General features: G+C 50.7%; 1 protein-coding gene across 1 annotated transcript in view; it reads right to left on the bottom strand.

Moving 5' to 3' along the window:
* The window catches only part of ITGA11 (integrin subunit alpha 11), a 90436-nt gene that overhangs the window by 36695 nt on the left and 33942 nt on the right, over positions 1 to 19799 (bottom strand). The window contains exons 4-9 of the mRNA XM_042941572.1: positions 17617 to 17731; positions 14820 to 14947; positions 13653 to 13801; positions 9076 to 9220; positions 8439 to 8604; positions 6972 to 7042 (exon numbers count right to left, since the gene is read on the bottom strand). Coding sequence (XP_042797506.1) covers positions 6972 to 7042; positions 8439 to 8604; positions 9076 to 9220; positions 13653 to 13801; positions 14820 to 14947; positions 17617 to 17731 — 774 coding nt within the window. The remainder of the gene's footprint in view (positions 1 to 6971; positions 7043 to 8438; positions 8605 to 9075; positions 9221 to 13652; positions 13802 to 14819; positions 14948 to 17616; positions 17732 to 19799) is intronic.

Below are 19799 nucleotides of genomic sequence, written 5' to 3'. Positions count from 1 at the left end.
ACACTCACGGCCAGTGCTCCTTGCACTTGGGGTGTGCTCCCTTCTTTGCAAAGTACTTTCTCATCCAGCCACCCATTTGTGAGAGACCAGCATGTCAGATGTTCATTATCTGCACTTGACAAATGGCATCCAAGGTTCAGAGAGGGAAAGGGACTTGTCCGAGGCTGCACAGCAAGTCGGGGCGGGGCTGGGACTTGGAGCAGGGTGGTGGGTTGGGCAGGGGAGAAAAGAGCCACGGGCAGCCCCCGGACTCTGCTCCCAGTTTTCCATTGGAGCACCCTCTAAGAGGACAGTGATGGTTGGGCCTCGTCTCTCTCCTCCCTCTCTCTTCTGGCTTGAATTCAAGTTTGCTTCTGCAGGACCAGGCTTCTTCCTTCAGGGAGAGGGCTCTGAAGATGAATTTTTGGCCTTGCAGGTGACTGGAAGTCTCCATGATGTACTGAGGAGGACTGGGATTCCTCTGGGGAGGACCCCGTATGTATGTGGGGCTTGGGATTCCACTGGACTTCCGGATTTGGCAGCACTGGGTCGGCTGATTGCTCACAGTCTCTCGCCTTATGCTGTTTCACCCTGGCAGTGCCCGTAGGCCTGTGCTCCCAGGGGGCGGTCCTTTCTTGAGAGGGCTCTGTTACCAGGGAGAGCCTCGCTGAGGAAGGAGGGGAGAGGGCAGGCTGGGAGGGCAGGAGGAGCAAACCTCAGTATGGCACGGTCTTTCCCCAGCTCGGGGAGCCTAGGCATTTCGAATTTGGAAAAAATCTGGAAGGGCAGGGTCCCAAAAAGGGCCAAAGCCTTGACAGAGGAAGTCAAGCATGTAGGCCCAGCTGGAAAACAAATACCAGGGCATTCCAGGGAAGAGCCTCATCCCACGCTCCAGGCCTGGCACCGGCTCCCTGATTTATGGCTTCCTTTCCCGTGGGGCCACGTGAGCTCCCACCAGATACTGCCAGGGTGTGCCTGGGTGGCCTTGCACATGGACCCTTGGCACAAGCGGACTTTTCTAGTGCCCTGTGCAGATGTGAGGATGCAGGCATGGTGGCCCTCAGCAGGTCCAAGGCCAAGTCCGTGCCCTTCCTATAGACAACCTGTACCCGTATTCACTCTAGCATAGCACCTGCCGTCCGATTCTGCTAGCTCATCAATTAGCTGCCTTCTGACCTGGCCCCTGCAGCAGTCTTGCCTCCCAAGCTGAGCTGAATGTTCCTGGTACGTGTGACCATGTCCCTCCAAACTGTGTCCCCAGCTGCTCCGTGTCCCCAGGGTTGGGTCACATCCCTAACACTAGAAACAGCATCGTTTAGGGCAGTGGCTCCCAAACGGGGGGCAGTTTAGCCCCCAGGAAATATTTGGCAATGCCCAGAGACAGTTTGGGTTGTCATAGCTGGGGGTGGTGTTGGGGTTGGTGCGGCAGCTGGTGGGTAGGGTCAGGGCCGCTGCCTACAATACACAGGACGGCCCTGCAGCGAAGAATTATCCAGCCCAAGTTGGCAGTTGGGCTGAGGCTGAGAATCCCTGGCCCAGTGGTTAGAGCATGAAGTCTGGAGTCAGACATTGCTGAGTTCCAGTTCTAGCTCCAAAGCTTCTAGCTGTGTGACCTTGGGCAAGCTTCTCTCTCTCTTCCTTTTTTTCTCCCCCCTCCCTCCCTCTCTCCCTTCTCTCTCTCTCTCTCTCTCTCTCTCTCTCTCAGCCTCAGCTGTAAATTGTTTTGTTGGGAGAATTAACATTTTTAATTCTTAGCACGGAGCTTGGCAGTCAGCAAAGGACTTGGTATATAGTAGCTCCTTTCGTTCTTTTATTCATCCATAAAGCATCGGGGACGCGGGAGTCAAAGAATCACATCTCATGGTCAAGTTGGTGCTGCAGAGGAGTCATTACAGCAGCCTGAGGGGAGGCAGCCTAGTGGAGGCAAGGGCAGCCTATTTGGGGGGCCCCGCAGGAAGCGGCGGTGGCGGGGGGGGGGGGGTGACTGAGAGGTGGGTGGAGTTAGGACAGGACTTTAAGAAACCCTTACTTGATCGTAAGTCTCAAAATGTACACTTCTAGTTCCAAGCCTCAAGACTCGATTCCGCCAGTGTTTTTCAGACATCTGCTCAAAGACTGAGGTTCAGAGAGGTTAAATGGTTTGTCTGAGGCCACACATCCAGGCAGTGCTTTCTCCTTGCCCAGCAGTAATGGAATGAGAATGCCAGATGCCAACAATTCTTGGCTTTGGATAGGTGGTCCTGTGCACTGAGTCCCGTCCTCCTCCCCAGGCTCCTCCATAGCTCCCTCGTGCCTGCATGTCCACCATCAGAGTGACTCTAGAAGGGCCAAGAGCCCCTCCTAAGGCAAATACGTCGTGAAAAGGACGGGTTATACTTTTCACTAATTGCTCAGATTCTGTCATAGACGATGCATTTTTAACAAGCCTAAAGTGGAGCCTGAGGAACAATGAGTGCCAGGAGGTTTAGATGGGGTTGGGCAGGAAACACCCAGAAACGGGCCTTCAGTCTTTCTGTGGAGAGAAGCCCTTCACTGTGCCGGAAGCTGGTAGGCAGGGTGGCAAGGAGGTGGTGTGGGGAACAAGGGCCACCCTGTACTTGACGGCTTGTTCCCGATCGGCGGGTTGGTTGTCTCTGCTCAGAGGTCCCCGGAACAAGGCTCAGGAGTGGGGTGCCTGGCACCAGGGTGCAGCCTGAGACACGGAGCTGGGCTTAGGAGGAGACCCCAATGACCTGGAAATGATTGCCGCCACCAGGAGTCACTTGGGAACGATCTGGAACAGCATGCCGGCAGACCCTGGCTACCGTGTCCAGGCCTCATGGGGTGGAGCCCGCGGACAGCCCTGACTGCCTGCCCTAGCTAGCACATGGAGGGGTCCACGGTTTAAGGTTATGGGGGTGTAGGAGAGGTTCACAGCCTCTAGGTACCAACCCCTCACGTCACCATATGGATCAGTTTCTTTCATTTTTTTTTAAGTTTATTTATTTATTTTGAGAGAGAGAGAGACAGAGAAAGAGAGAGAGAGAGAGAGAGAATGAGAGCAAATAGGGGAGGGGCATAGCGGGAAGGAGAGAGAGAATCCTAAGCAGGCTCAGCACTGTCAGTGTGGAGCCTGAGGGGTGGGGGGGCTTGAACTCATGAACCATGAGATCATGACCTGAGCCGAGATCAAAAGTCAGATGCTTAACCGACTGAACTGCACAAGGCACCCCGGTTTCTTTCATTTTTGATTGAATCAAATGTGCAAAACTAGTTCAAATGTTTTTGTAGTGGCTCGGTCAGTTAAGCGGCCAACTCCTGATTTTGGCTTCGTGAGTTAGAGCCCTGCTTCAGGCTCAACGCTGTGGAGTCTGCTTGGGATTCTCTCTCTCCCTCTCTCTCTGCCCCTCCCTGGGTTGAGCTCTCTGTCCCTCTCAAGATAAATACATAAACTTAAAAAATCAAATGTAAACCTCTTAGGAAAGATTACAGCCTGAAGGCTTTCACAGCTAAGCAGCTTAGGTAACAACCAATGACCTTGGCTATCCAGCCCACAGCTCTAGCAGAGGCTGCGGGAAGGGCACAGGCTGAAGAGGCTGGAGGGTGGCTGGGGTGGCTGGGGCTGCTGGCCTGGGAGGTAGGAGTCTCCCCACCCTTGACCTGTGTCAGACATAACTGAGGGCTGGTCTTGCTGGATCATCACGTGTAGGTTCAAGGGAAACAGTCTCTTCCCATCTCAGTTGAGTCACCAAAGTATTTGTGTAGACAAGATCCACCCTAATAAAACTGCTTCCTTCTGTAAACTTTTGGGGTTGGGGAGAGGTAAGAGTTCCATGTGAAATTCCTCTGCAGAGCCCCTGGGTGGGAGCAGCACCCTAGCTCCATCCACCACTAGGGGGCATCCATAACTTATTGTCCCCTTCCTTTCCTGCACACTTTCCATCTTGGTTTGTGTGGATTACAGACTCAGAGTCTATGCCCCCTTGGGAGGTACGGATCCCTTTTGGAAGCTTTCTGGCAGACTCTTGCAGCTTCTTCTTGATTACCCAGCTCAACAGGGAGTTCACCACCTCAGCACGCAGCCAGGACTAATAGAAGCCACTCCAGCTGTTAGTGATCTTTGCATTCATTTCCAAATACTAATGGAAACACTGGCTTCAAAATCTGTTTTGGAATTTGACTGGAGATCCATAGCTGGCCTTCCTGGTGGTCATTTCCAGAATGTCTTCTTTCCCCTTTTTGGCAAATCAAGACTAGAGTTTCCTGGATTGACTTAGGTCCCTGGGTTTCCCCATGGCTCTGACCTTCAGCCTGGGATGCCATTCCTGTGGTCTGGGGCCTTGGGCTCTTTGGGTGACCAGGTGATGTTTTGGGATCTCCTCTCTACCCTGGCACTAGTCTCCTCTTCCTCTTGCTGTTCTTACTCTTTTTAAAGACTGCTGTTCTTACCCTTTTGAAGGTTGGTTTCCTTGCTAGACAGGCAACAGCAGCCCAGGTGATGAGCCACCGGCCCCTTTGCTATTTGAGAACATTCTATGAGGTACTTCCTCCAGGACTAGAGACCTTTCCTTCTGACATAACTAAACAGGCCCAGGGAAGCTGAAGGCTTCTTCTCACATTTGCAGGAAGTGGCTGTCTGAGGCCGTCTGTGGAACACTTTTGGAGGGGATGGAGGCTGAGAGCTCGCCCAGGACTTGGACTCACTCGGGCTTGAGACCTGCTCTGGGCAAAGCTGAAAGGCTGGACCACTGCTTCCCATCTCCGGAGAGGGCTGACCAGCCCCGAGAGCTGTGGAGCTGGACTCCCAGGGACAGGACGGCTGTGGCCAATTATGGTGGCCTCAGTGGTCAGCATCAGCACTGAGAACCCTATGTGCCCTAAAATAGCAAACCCAGTGGCCGGTCACACCACCAGACAGCCCGCCATCGTTGTTCCATTCTTTTGGATTTGGAAGGATTGGTTTTTTCTTTTTAGGTATTAAAGAGTCTCAGATTCAGACTTAATCGTCTTCTCTTTAAGAGTCGTATCAGATAGAAACTTCCAGATGCCTGTCACTTGAAAACCAGACTCGGGGGTGTTAGAAGAGCTGGGGCGGTGATAAGGATGGGGAGAGGCACTCCGGTCGCTCCAACCAGAGGAATGAAAATGAGTTGGACACGTGGAAGAATCTACACAGGGCAGTGCATGACCTTGACCTAAACAACAGGCCAGGGCTCTGAGCTCTTGGTCTCCTCTGTGCAGCGGGTGGCGGGGGGTGGGGGGCTTGGGGGGGGTGTCTATCCATGGATCCTTCAAGGACTCCTCCTGCTCGACATACTAAGATGCTTGGGTCCTTTTTAGGGTTCATCTCAAGTATTCCTGAACACCTGAACCTCAGTGTAACCTCCCCTTCTCTTCGAGTTCCCCGATTCCTAGGCACGCACGGACCACAGAGTTAGAAGAGGAGCCTGCACCTTCCAGGACCCAGCGCAGGGCCCAGCACAGAGAAGGCACGGAAAAGATTTGCAGACCTGACCATCTATGGGGCGCCTGGGCGGCTCAGTTGGATGGGCGTCCGACTTCGACTCAGGGCATGATTTCACGGTTCGTGGGCTCAAGCCCCGCATCGGGCTCTGTGCTGACAGCTCAGAGCCTGGATTCTTCTTCAGATTCTGTGTCTCCCTCTCTCTGTGCCCCTCTCCCGCTTGTACTCTGTCTCTCTTTCTCAAAAATAAGTAAACATTAAAAAAAACAAAAACAGGACAACTATTCCTGCCTGTCGACCTGGCAGGGCTGTGCTGAGCCTGAAATGGGGCATAGGAATTTCCTGGAGAAGTTTAAAGTGCCGTGCATATACAACGCACTGTTATAATCATAGGCGGCTCCATTTGTAGCTTGCTGTGCCCGGGTGGGCACGAGTCTGTCCAGATGCAGTTCAGGAACAGTGGCGTGTGAGTCAGGTTTCCGTCCTGCTGCCTGTTCACATGTCCCCCTCCGCCTCCGATTTGGGGTTTCTGACTCAGACCCCCTGAGATTCCACTCGCTCTCGGGGAGCAGCTGCTTGGCGTGGGGAGGAAGAGCGTGAGATTCGTATTTTCCTACTTAGGTCACTGGAGCAGGTCACTTAGACTTTGTGTGACTCAGTTTAATTGTCTGGAGACTGGGAACAAGGAATCCTGCCCTATTCACCTCACAGTGTTGTTGGTGGGGGGGGTGTTCAGTGAGATAACGGAAGTGATGCGGAAGTAGGCAGGTCGTTTCTGGCAGGTTTGGAGGCATACATACACTCCCACGGTGCCAGCCTGGGGCAGAACACCTAGGAACCTCTCTGCTCCAAGCATGCCCACTGACATGGACTCCTGCCAGGTGGTCCTCCCAGCACGCAGTGCTCCCAGGCAGGGCTCCACTGTTTACGACACATTTTCGCAGATACCGGCTCTCTGCCCCGCCCTGGCAATCCCGTGAGGTTTCCGCCCCATCTTGTCAATCGGAACCAGGCGAGGCATGTCGAGGGCGAGTGACGGTCCGGTGCTCTGGGCCGCCAACGTAGAGCTTCTGAAGCGACATGCTGCTTGTGATGCCATGTGGCCATCTGGATCCTCTGCCATCTGAGACCGAGTCTGCACCGGGAGCACAGCAGGTCCATCTGGACCCCCTCCCCGCACCAGCTCAGGGCCATGCCCCTGCACGCACAGGCTGCCTTGGGCAAGGGCGTTATTGGCGCAGGCCAACAGCCTCTGCCGCGTTGACCCAATTTTTGCACAAGGCTCTGTGGGCTGCAGGGGACCTTCGGACCTGGAGGAAATGCCCCCATCGGCTCCCTGTGCAGGTGGTTCGTTATTTGTAGCTCACTCCCTGCTGAAAAGGGCTTGTAAGTTGAAGGCCTCGACTTCCCCCTTGCAGCCACAGAAGACAGAGGCAGAGAGACCCGGAGAAACAAAGTGGGGGGTGGGTGAGGGACAGCCCAGGAAAGGCGGCGTGGCCACCTAGAGAGCCGGAAAGTATGTGGGAGGGTGGCTCCAACCCCGACCTACCTCCACCACGTGAGAAGAAAAGCCGGTCTGGGACATCTCCAGCCCGAAGGACGTCTCGTTCTTGTTGGTGCCTAAAACAGAGGGACAGAAAGACCTCAGCTGCACGCCCAATTGCTTAGCGCCACCCACCTGCAGCCCCATCCATGGCACCTGTGTCCTGGGGCACCTCCGGGGAGGGAGGAGGGGGCCCTGAGGCAGCCCACACAGGGAGGGCACCTTCCAGGTGGCCGTGGCTTCACTATCAGTAGCCTAGTCACTGCTGCAAAGGGTTTGGGACGAGTTATATGACAGAGCATGTATGCCATAATGTCAATATAGGGGAAAGAGCAAGTAAAGCACATGGAAAGAAACAATCTCCATCGTTGGCAAGAAATGGAAATTCCATTTCTTTCCTCACTTCTCTCATTCCTATTATTCACCAGATTTGGTTCCAGATGCCTCTGGATGATTCCCAAACATTGAATCGAACCCTCGGGAGGGGGACCTGTCACCACCCCAGATTTGCACAAGTAACCCATGTGTGCTGAAAGCCCCTCCCCATAGAGGGCCTCCAGGAACATGTCACCGGCACCGATCTTCTCAACACCCAAAGGCAACCATTTCTGGGAGAAATACACTCAGCTGAGTATTTTAAGTTCTGGTGGGAGTGTTGAAACTCAGGTTCAAAGTTTCTATTCCTTTATCCTTGTGGATGAGGGCTGCTTTCGTCTCCTCGTGTGTCTGTAGCTCATCTTTTCCAAAGTGCTGCAGACTGCTCGGGCTTGTGCACACTGCTTTTTATCTCTGTTTACCATCCCCCCATGTGGCCCAGCCCCGTGTTGGGAGGAACGGCTATAGCAACACATGGCTCAGAGGAGATCCGTGCCATCGAAACCAAAGTTTAAACAGTAAGGAGAGGGGTGTCTGGGTGGCCCAGCCGGTTGAGCGTCCAACTTCGGCTCAGGTCGTGATCTCACGGTTCATGAGTTCGAGCCCCACATCAAGCTCAGCGCAGAGCCCGCTTCAGATCCTTTGTCCCTCGCTCTCTGCCCCTCCCCTCCTCACACTGTCTCTCTCTCTCTCCCTCTCAAAAATCAATAAACATTAAAAAGTTAAAGAATGAATAAATAAACTTGAATTTCAGACAATCAGCAGATAATTTCCTAGTATAGGTCTGCCACAAACATCGTATTTTATATTTGCTAAATATGGCAACTCTAGTTCAAAGCCCATCTCTTCCCAAAGCTGTGGAAGCTTTGGCAAGTCACTTAGGTCTTATGAGCTTCCAGTTCCTCGGTGGTAAAAGGAGAATGTCAGCAAAGCCACCGTCCAGGGCTGTCTGTGAGGTCCAGCACAGAATACCAGGGCCCTATCATGAAGGGATAACTCCTGCTAAAGCTTTCTGTGTTGTGGGCCTGGATCTTGCTCTATGGGGTTCACCTGGTGTGAACCCAGGAGCGTAGACCCCTCTTGGTATGTACCCCTCACCTTCCAAGCTGAAGATCCTGTCCCCCAGGGCATCAACAATGTCCTTCAGGGCCGCCTCGTCAGTAACGTTGAAGAAGTGCTTGTCATCGGGGTCACTGGCGATGTATTTGATCTCATTTAGAAAAGCTTCTGGATTGATCCCCCTGCGGTTGTAGTAGCCCAGGACCTGCCAGGGAACGGGGGCAGGGCGACAAACCAGGACTTGGCACAGACCTCCCCACAGCCCCGCGGCCCCTGACCCCGCGTGGCTGGAGCCCTTTTTGGTTGCCATGGGCAGAACTCAGGGGCTCACCTGCATTTTGAAACAGGCTGTTTTGTAGGGGGCAGATAAGGCCCCTGTTCTAAGATAGGGTTCTGGGGGCTGGGTGGCTTGGGGGTGTTTTCTTGTGTTTTGAAGGTTTTGGCAATGGAGGAACTCTCCCCCAACCCCCAGCCTGTCCCCAACCGTTGCAGATAGCCCTCGACAGTGCTGAAAGAAAATTCCCAAGGTGCTCTTTAGGAGAGGATGAAACAAGAAGAGGCCCGTCCGGGGCCTGGGCAGCTTGCTCACTACCCAGAAAATGCCCCTGGGAGTCCTCAGGGGTCTGATGGTAAAGCCTCTAGGGGCGGAGGGTGGGACAGGTGGGGCAGGACTCACGGCCACAGCGTATCTGGTCACGTTGTCTCTCTCGCTTTGCTGGATCACCTTCTCCAGGTCTGGGCTGTCATGGGACTCCCCATCTGTGATGACAATCATCACCTTCTTGGCCCCTTTCCTTCCGCCTTTCTGGAAAGCCTCTGAGCTGAAAACAGAGCACAGGGGGAGGGTCACAAGAGAGATGTAGGGATGCGGCAGCTCCCAGCGATCCTCCAGAGGGGCTGCCGCAGATGTGGAGACGAGCCCCCTCACCTCCCCGGGGGAGCAACCCAATAGGGTTGGGATCTCAAACCAAAGAAGAAGCTGGGTTGAGGTGCCCACACTACTCATTTGCCAGCTACTCAGATAGGTCAAGTATCTGCTTGTCTTTAAAAAGTAACTTTAAAGAGCCTCTTTAGGGTCCTGACCATGCTGTTTTGGGCAAGCAGAGGGAGCGGGTGGGTTTGGGAGGAAAGTTCAAGGTCAGATGGAGACCTTTAGACACCCTAAGTTAGTGGATCAAAAACCCTGCTGTATGTTAGAATCACCGGGGGGAGTTAAAAAAAATGCCAATGGCTAGGCCCCACCTGGGCATGTAATCAGCATCTCTGGGGCATTGCCTGGAAATCAGGCCATTTTTTCATTAAAAATTTTTAAAAATGTTTTTATTCATTTTTTGAGAGAGAGAGAGAGAGAGAGAGAGAGAGAGAGAGAGTGATTGAACACAGGAGGGACAGAAAGAGAGGGAGACACAGAATCCGAAGCAGGCTCCAGGCTCTGAGCTGTCAGCAAAGAGCCTGACACAGGACTTGAACCCTCAAAGCACAAGATCATGACCTGAGCTGAAGTCAGATGCTTAACCAACTGAGCCGCCCCGGTGCCCCATCAGTATTTTTCAAAAGAATGAATACCGGGTTTGAGAACCACTTCCCTACATACTGAAAAGGTGACAGGCCAGAGTAATTCAACACCCAAACAACACTAATCCATAAAATACACATAATGACATCCGACAAAGTTCTGCTTTTCCCCACGAGGACTACTTTGATTCCATTTTGGGAACGATTAAATATCAAATTCCATGACAAATATTCCTCTCTCTTGCTTTTTACTTTGTTTTGTGCCTGGAGCAGGTGCTTGGCCTGCCTCTCGGGCAATCCAGCCAAGGGCAAGGGGCCTGGCACGCTGACCCATGATGCTGCAGAGAGGCTCTTACAGCTAGCAACCCATTTCAGAAGCATGAAAACTGGCTGTGGAACCATTCTGGCTCTTGGCGCTTCTGTGGACAACCCTCCTTTAGATCGTGAGGTTCTGAGTAGGACAGACATGGTCTGAACCAAAAATCTGGCCCAGCAGGTAGAATTTTCCAATAAGGATCTAAAACCAGATGCTTCCCTTAGATTCTATGTTGACCCCCCTGGGGTCTGACCCGTGGAGTTAAGCTCTGCAATGCTAGGTTCAAGCTCCGTACCACACGAATCTCTTGTTACACGGAAGCTGATGAGCTTGACATGCATGGTTTAGATGTTGACGAATTCACAAAACCTGGAATAAGTTAGTTCAGAGCATCTTCAAAGCTCCCAGTGAAGAGAAACAGACCATCTGCCATTCTCTCAGCTCTATGATGTTGTGGATATACTGACTTAAAAAAAAAACAACAAAAAACCCTTGGGGGCACCTGGGTGGCTCAGTCGGTTAAGCATCCGACTTTGGCTCAGGTCATGATCTCACGGTTCGTGAGTTCGAGCCCCACCTCGGGCTCCCTGCTGTCAGCTCAGAGCCCACTTCAGATCCTCTGTCCTCCTCTCTCTCTGTCCATCCCACCCCCCTCTCTCAAAAATAAGTAAACATTTAAAGAAAAAAAAAACACCTCGTATTTTAATATGAGCCATGAACTGAAGGAGGCCAGAGGCACAACTGACATGACTACAGCGACTTTTGAGCTTAAGCCTCACCCAGTGGAGCAAGAACTCTGCTAGTTCATCAAAAGATATTCTAGATGTTTCCATAAACTCATTGAAGGATCAGGCTGAGGCATGAAACTCCATATAAAAAAGTATGGCAGGGGAAAAACAGGTTTTATTACATATGGAGTCAAGAAAAATTTTAGGTTCATATTTTCATATAGAATTGTGTGAATATCTGTATGCATTTGTAATGGGGTAAATATTGACATGATTCATCAGATTTAAAATTGTGATTTTCTACCGAGTAAAAATCCTCGGATTTATTCCTTTGTAAATCAGATTATAAGTTCCTTAAGAACAGTGAGAGACTTATAACAGTTTCTGTGAACCTGGAAGCCAGAATGATCTATGGAAAAGTAGGCCATATCATGTCTCCTTTCTGCTCAAAATCTTCACTGGCTCCCATGTCTCTGGGGTCCTGAGAATGGCCCACCAGCCCATCTTAATCTGGCCCTTTTGTCCTTCTGTCCTTCCAAGCCCTTCTTCCTGCTTGCTCCCCTCAATAAAAAGTGTTGAGTGAGCTCAGTTGGAATGACATCATTATCCCCATGGCCCCCAAGCCATACATGACTATTAGATTCACCTTTATGTGCATATCTGATGAAAACACTCTCAAGCCTAAGACCCTTCCGTGGCCAGTCATGGTTGTTCTAGCTACGACATTATCATCCTCACAATCTGGCTTCAATACCCCCTGCCCCAACACGAACCTCACACCATGCTCAAAAGGCTCTAAACATAAGGATTCCTTGAGTTTCCCCCTCTTCTACCCTTAGTCAGGAGGAATGTCTCCTTTTCACCTCTCCTGATTGAATCCTGGGGTCGTCTTGGGACAAGCCAAATGCCAGCCCCTCTTGGCAATCCTTCCTTGGATCCTACCCTCTCATCCTTACTGAGTTAGACTGATGCTTTTCAGAGTTTCCCTATTGGTCCAGGAGCCACAGATTACCAGCTTTGATAACCCCTCAAGTCCATGGCCTGGATCTTTTTACTTTTTCAGGTGCCCAGAAAAAATGCATCGTGAATAAGCAAGGAGAGCATTTTCCCTTAAAACACACCCCTGTAACTTGGGACTTGGCAGGCTGAGAAGATCATATTTCAAACCTCATTTGAGGTGCAGACTGCATAGCCCAGTGGTGCTCATGAGTCACGACTGGATTCAAACGACTTGCCGGATTGCGTACTCGTAATTGTTCTGGGGGTGGTCGGCTACACCCCTGTATAAGTCACTTAGTTCACGCTGAGGAAGCAATAGCTCAGTGGGCATGGGCTTCCTCTGTTGCCCCAGCAATTTCACAAGGGCCTGATGGGGGCCCCAGGGACTCATCCCAGTGACAGCAAAACAGCAAAATGGCCCACTCCTTGTGAGGATGGGTAAAAGCCATCTTTACACAGAGGAAGTTCCTTTAGGAAAAAGTTTGAGCGAGTTTTATCAGCAAACAGAAGTTGATTAGTGGAGCCGTAACTTAATTATAAAGAATCGTAAGGTTGGAAAAAAATGTAATTGTTTGACCACCTGAAATCTCCTAAGTAGCTCCTAACTCCTAAGTAGCTCTCACACTGTGGAATTCTGTTAAACACATCAGCTAATCCTATGTGAGGTGGGACTACCAGAGAATGAGCCTGTGGTCTCAATGGCCATAGTGGAATTCATGTCCATAGGTGTAAAATGTATACATTTATAATCTATATGCCTTAGGAGTTTAGGCCTCAGCTTGAAAGATCTTGGGGAATTGCTTCTAAAATCACTCACCGATTTCAGTGGGGGTGAGCACAACGTTTTGCGTAATGGCAGTCTCACTGGAGCCAGCACAAAGCCATCTGTGAGGGCATCTTCTAGAGGTAACCTTCATTATCATTGTGAGTGAGTTCGGGTGTGATTTTTAAGGAGGCAGCCTCGTTACTCCACAACCTCAGAAGTTAGACTTACCCGTGTTCCTCATACTCCATTGATGACAGATACTCCACAGGAAGATTCTGCCCTCATGGAACCTACAAACTTTTTAGAGGGTCTCTGCGGCACAGCCCATTTTCCATAGTCGTTTGCAACAATACCTCCAATCCCAAACGTTCTTCTGTGATGTAACCTCTCCATTCCTCCATCAAGGGGCAGAGTCAAATGCTCTTCCCCTAGAATCTGGGCTGGCCTTAATGGCTCACTCTATCAGTAGAATATGACAGAAGTTATAGCCGGGACTTTGGGGGCTAGGTCATAGGCAATCTCAGAGTTCCTGTGTGGGCCCGCTGGAAAGCTCTCTTGGGACACTCCCTCTCGGAGCCACATGGCCACGTGTGGGTGCTCAGGTTGCCAGCCCACACCGAGCTCCCAGCCAACAGCCCAGAGCAACTGCCAGCCACATGGGTGCGCCATTTTGGAAGTCCAGTCCAGTCAGCTCCTCAGATGACAACAGCCCCAGCTGACATACCAGACTACCACCACAGGAGAGATGCCAAGAGAGAATTGACCAGCTGAGCCCAGCCAACCCCCAGAGATTTGAGGGGTTAATAAATTATTGTCTCAAGGTAGGGGATTTTGTACAGGATTGTTATACAGCAGTATGTAACTAGCACAGTTATCTGAGATTTAAGTAGATTATTATTATTTCTATTTGACTAGGATCTTTTTTTTACCGAGCAAATTCGATGCCAAATGCTGTCCGGGTCTCTGTTCCTCCTCTCTGCTCAATGTGGCTGGCGGCTTCTACCACATCTCTTACAGACCTGTAGTCATTGAGGTGAAATTCATGCACCACGTCTTCTCCGTACTGGACAACCCCAACCTGCAAGGCAGGGGAGAGGACGACAGAACATCTTGGTCCCTGAGAGCTGGACCTTTGGAGGTGAGGCTCCCCAGAGTCGTCTCTCTGTCTGTGACTGTTCGAAAATGAGGAAGGCTGGAGAGTACCTGGGAAGAGCAGCAGTTCGGGAAAGCTCTGGGAATGAATGGATGGCTTGGTGACACAGGTGGAAGGTGCCTCTCGAGAGGGGAGGCTGTGATTTAAAGAAAGGCCCAACAGATTCTGTTTCTTGCTGGAGCGCAGAATTGAAGCCTAAAATATTAGCAGCCACGTGGCTGGAGCGTTGTGGCATTCTTCACCGAACGCTGGAACTAAGTTTCCTCAAAACTTAGAAGAGAAGAGATTCTTTTATCCCCAAGGCTGATAAGATATAGACAGTATTCATAGTCTCGAAGTAAACAAAAAACCTTAAAAGACTTACAGGGGGATTAGAATGAGAAAGCCTTCCTGTTGGATGGGGCCCGAGTTTATCTGGTGCCTTTCTAATGCTGGACATGCACCCACCATATCCTAAAGATGATCTTCCAGTCATGAGGAAACTCACTCCCTTTTTAACAGCTGTAGTTGCTACGGAGTAATTTCTTAGATTGACTTGAAATCTGCCACCTTGTCCCTCCTATATGTCAACCCTCACTTGGCTATGACCTCCCCGAGTCTTCTCTCAAGATCAGTGTGTCTAATCCTCCCCTGTGCCTCACTCGGCAGGGTTCTACGTGACCTTTCTTACCTTCACTCTACCTGGTTACCTGGCTAAAGTCTTTCTTAATAGGTAGCATCTATCCCGGAAGATAGGTTTGACCAGTGAAGTGGGGCCTCCCCCAAACTGTCCCCGGATGTGCCCAGCAGAGTTGGGTGTCCTGGGCTCAGGGCCTGGCACTGACCCTTGCACCTACACCTTGCCAGCACATGCAAGGATGCACTCCTCCCTCACCCAGGGTGGCGTCTTCCATAGGTTTGGGGAGCCCTATTCAGAGGAGGAGAGAGTCCCAGAGATGCTCACCTGGATCTGCCCAGGGCCGATGTAAAACTTCTTCAGGATGTTGATGAGGAAGTGCTGAACCTCCACCCAGGGGTAGATGCTGTTGGAGCCATCTAGGACAATGACGATGTCCATGTAGGTCTGGCACCCTGGGAAGTGGGGACACGGTCATGGCTGCCCAGTGAGTCAGCGTCTGCTTTCAGTCTCTGATCCTCCAGGCGAGTGCCCAAAGGACAACAGAAGAAGGCCCCTGTCATGTGTATATAATTCCCTTACCTGGGGAGCTGTCCTTGGGCTAGTGGCTAATTTGGGCGACATGAATGATGAGCCCAGGAACTCCTGGCTCAGCTCAACCACTCTGTGCTGGCTGTTCGGACCAAGCTTAAATTCAGCCTGATTGCCTCCGCTCTTCATCAGGGACTAACCTGCCACCGGCTGGGTTAATGTTTCTGAGGCAGCCATCCTGCCCGGATCAGTAGCTCCCTGTCATTTGTTTTACTGCAATGGCAGGCTGCACTTACCACATTTAGTCCAAATGAATGAGTTTCACTTTTTATGGTGTGCCGGCTAAGACTGTGGGATCCCGCATCAGACTGTGTGACTCCTGGCTTGGCTGAGCACTAGCTGTGTGACCTTGGGCAAGTAACCTAACCTCTCAGGGTCAGTTCTCTGCTGTAAAACAGGTGTGATGATAGGAGAGGGTCGTCCTGAGGAATCAAGGAGACGAGGCTTCTACAGAACTGAGCGCAAAGTCAGTGCTCAAGGAATCTTAACTGACCCTCTTTTCATTTTTTTCCCCTACATTTTAAAGCAAACTACTCTGTGAACGTGACAATGACATCATCGGGTCAAGCGTTTGTGCATTTATCTCTGCTCTGAGCATAAAGGTTTCTCTATATTGTCGTAATATTAACATCGCGTTACAACGAACAATAAAAACCGACAAAGAAGCGTTGGTACCGTAACAAATGCAAAAACCTTCTTTTAAAATCTGAATAACTTCGTCCTCTTTGTCAACAGTTGGGGTTACTTTGTAATTAGTTGTCCCGATGTGATGTGATATACACTACACGACATGATATCATGTGGAAATACTGGGTATCTGTTGACTTTTACTGGAGAATTTTCACACTGTTGTAAAATCTACTTTATAGCAATATGGCAGAAGCCTTTTGTGTGTTAACAATTCCAGTAACTCCTGTATTGTGAAGGTGCACTCTGATGAAGTCAGTGCCCACCAGAGACAAGAAGGTGCAGGCTTTGTGTCTGGGAGGGCATTTTAGAAGCGTTTGGGTGACTGGGAGGCTCACAATCACCTCTGCTTTAGAGTCGTGTAGACGTTCTTGTCCCCACCTGCACGCCGTGTGCAACATGTGATGGCCCAATACTTCTGGGCGGACATCACCAGATAGCTTTGTCCTTTTCCAGGCTGGTTTAGCTCCACGCCTGTGGACCAAGCAGCTGTGCGGTGCCAGTGGCCACAGCGGCGACCACGACAGCAATTCCTTAATTAGGGGGAGTTCCTAATCTAGCGGTAGGAGCCAGGTTTCTCTTGTTTTTTAAGGCATCTTCATTATTAGAATGCATTTATTACTGCTGATTTCTTTCTTGCAATTTCACATTTTTCTTTTGAATCATCTTGAGAAGAACTTTGCTTTACATCTATGGCTCCTAAACAGGGCTGAACACTCCGGTGAACACACACACACACACACACACACACACACACACACACACACACTCACACATACACACACCCTGGGGCTTGTCCCAGATATACTGAGTTACAGCCTCCAAAAGGGGTGCCCTGGGACCTGTGCTTGATAAACTCCCAGCCAGATGAGCAGGCCTCCATCAGAGGAGCTTCCGGAGGCCTGGATGGTCATATGTTGGCCTGGGGTGAGGTTCCCTGTTCACAGCTCATGTGACTGACCTTGGGCCTCCTCCCCAGCCACAGCACCTCCTTTCCCTTGGCCACTCTGGGAGCATAGAATCAACACCTCCTCCTTTCCCTTAAAAGAACCACTTTCCAGCCCCTGCTGGCTGATGCTCCCTCCCCACCCACCCCCACCCACCCCATGCATCATCCTTCCATCTCTGATTGGGCCATGTTGTTTGCAGGGAGGCTGCTGTTAGCCAGAGGTGCTAATCCCCTCACCCTCAATAAAACGGTTAGCAGCTGCTTGGGTGATGGTATTCAGCTCAGAGGAAACAGTGAGGCTCGGAGCCAAGTAGTTTGGGCTTGCCGGAGACAAGGTCTGAATATTTTTCCCCAGATTTTCTCGGCGGGTGGGGAGTGAGTGGGAGGTTTTGTGTTCCATGAGGCTCTGGGCAAGCGGGGTGGAGCCTCCTGATATCCAGGAACACCAGTTAGAGGGGACTGTTACCAGGGATAATTCTGTTTTCCTTGGCCTTCCACCTACAGGCAACTGCATTGCACAACATCAGAGGGCACCATTCACATTGTAGTCTAAGTGAACAACGTCCCCAGAGTTGTGCTGTGCACAGCTTGCCTGCTATACATAGCTGGCCCAGCATCCCCTCCCCCACTCACAGTGGGTTTGCAGTGAGCCTCTCTAGTTGCCAGGATTGTCTTCATAACCTCGGCTCACTTGCCGCCTGCCATCACTCTGGGTAACCCGCAGGTTCTGCATCAGGGCAGGGCTAGCCACAGGTTCTGGAGAAGGGTGGAGCTAAGCAGGTTCTGGATCAGGGCGGGGCTAGACTCCCCGTGCGGCTTTGTGGTGGTGATCAGAACTCAGAGCCTCCCGTGACTGTCAGCCACCCTGCATGGATCTACCGATTTGAAGCTACTTACTTTGGAGAGCGGGGGCCACCGTCTTGGCGAACCTGAAGTTGGAGTTGACTCGTGAACACATCCCTGTGGTGTAGTAGGAACTCCCACACTCGTGAGACCAGAGGGGGCTGCAGGCCTGTGAAACACAGTCCAGACCCCCAGTCAGTAGGGGTCTCTGGGAGGGTCCAGGCCCAATAGCCTTTGGCCCAGCCCAACCTCCATGACCCAAAGCATTCTCTGACTATTGGTACTCCCAAGATTTAGAGAGTCTTCTTGGAGTCTAACTGAATTCTTTCTTGCCATAATGTGTTCTAGTTCCCTTGGTTTCGGGTGGAATAGAGAAAAACTAATTTTGGAATCCTCCTTTGTTGTATTTTCAAGGGTCCCATTCTCGACTCCATCATCTAGAGTTATGACTCTACCCTACCTGCCCACCCCACCCACCACACAGGATCATCCATGGGAGTGGACCCTCCAAGGTCACTAGAAGAGCCTCTCTGAAGAGGTCACCTGAACGTCCTTACTGAAAAGACTTCCAGGTCCCAATAACATGCTCATGCCTCTTCGCGGGGAAAGAAAAAAGAATGTTTCTGCTTTTTTCCCTGAAATTTGCTACCCAAAATATTGATGTCAGCTCCTGATTTAAAGACTGATAAGTCCTCAGAGTCAGGGTCATTAAAAATGAAAGCCCAACTCCATGTCTCCATTTTTGTACTGTGCTAGGAAACGCAGGACTAAAGTTTGTGCTGTAATTTCCTTTGGTTTGGAAAAATAATTATTCCATTTCTAACCTCTTTCTTTGATTAACTTTCTTTTGGTACTCAGATTTTAAAGGTTTAGTTTTATCTGTGTCCTCTGTTGAAGCTGCAGTAAATTATTTCTGGAAGTATGGGGAGAATAAAGAATAGGAGGGTGGGTGATGGATTATGGCTAGAGGGATAGATGGATGGGTGGATAGATGATGGATGGATGAATAGATGATGGATGGAGGAATAGTGGATAGATTATGGATGGTGGGTAGATGCATCATGGACAAATGGATAGATGGGTAGGTAATGGATGGATGGGTGAGTGGATGAAGGACGGATGGATGGATAGATGGATGGATGGAAGGATGGCTGGGTGGATGGATGATGGACATCAGCTAGATGGATGATGGATGGATGGATAGGTAGATAAATGATGGATGGATGAGTGGGTGGATAGATGATGGATGGGTGTAGGAAGGGATGGATGGAAGGATGAATGAATGGGTGGATAAATAGATGAATAGAGAGACAAACAATTGGTTGGGGGATGGACTGATGAGTGAAGTGTGAATGGATGAATAAATGAGTGAATGAGTGAACAAAAGTTGCTATTTATGGGTGCCTGGGTGGCTCAGTTGGTTAAGCATCCAACTCTTGATTTTGGCTCAGGTCATGATCTTATGGTTCGTGAGACTGAGCCCCGCATCGGGCTCTGCACAGACAGTGTGGAATCTGCTTGAGATTCTCTCTCTCCTTTTCTCTCTGCCCCTCCCCCTGCCCACACTCTCTTTATCTCTCAAAATAAATAAATAAACATTTTATAAAAGGTTTCTTAACCAATGCACAGGGACTTAACCAATGCACAGAAGCCCCAGAGGGTGTATCACACCATCCTTCTTGGGCTTGCTTTCATCCCACCTTGTGAAGTAGGTGAAATCAACTTGGTAGGAGCATGACAAGGAGCCTCAGAAAGAAAAGGGAGTAGCAACAAAGCCCCTGACAGGTCTGTGTGTGGACAGGACCCAGGGTCTTATTTGCCCTTGGCTGGGATGGTGAAAGGCTGTGGGGCCAGCCATACACCGAGACATCTCGGGGCTTTCCCTGGCAGGGCTACTGTGCTCTCCTTAAGCCCCTGGGCATCCCAGTCATCTCGTTGTCCTGGTGTTTGGTGATCCACACCCTGGACGTTCCATCTGTCCGTCTGTCCAAGGACAGCCTTGGACAAGAACAAAGAGTGACACAAGCCCTCCTATCTTAAAATGAGTGGATTATTTTATTGGTCTTTCTGGGTAATTTTTCTCTGAAATCCTCTCTTGCAGCCATTTCTAGAACTATCAGTCCCAGCAGGATCCTGTTTTGAATCCCCAGCATCATCCAGCTCGTGGTGGCAGGAAGTAGGCAGTGCCCACCATGATACCTACACCCACACTTGCTGACTGCGTGTAAAGTGCGCAT

This window comes from Panthera leo, chromosome B3 (genome assembly GCF_018350215.1).
Source record: "Panthera leo isolate Ple1 chromosome B3, P.leo_Ple1_pat1.1, whole genome shotgun sequence".
NCBI classification, from domain to species: Eukaryota; Metazoa; Chordata; class Mammalia; order Carnivora; family Felidae; genus Panthera; species Panthera leo.
This window is presented reverse-complemented; position numbering and strand designations above follow the sequence as displayed.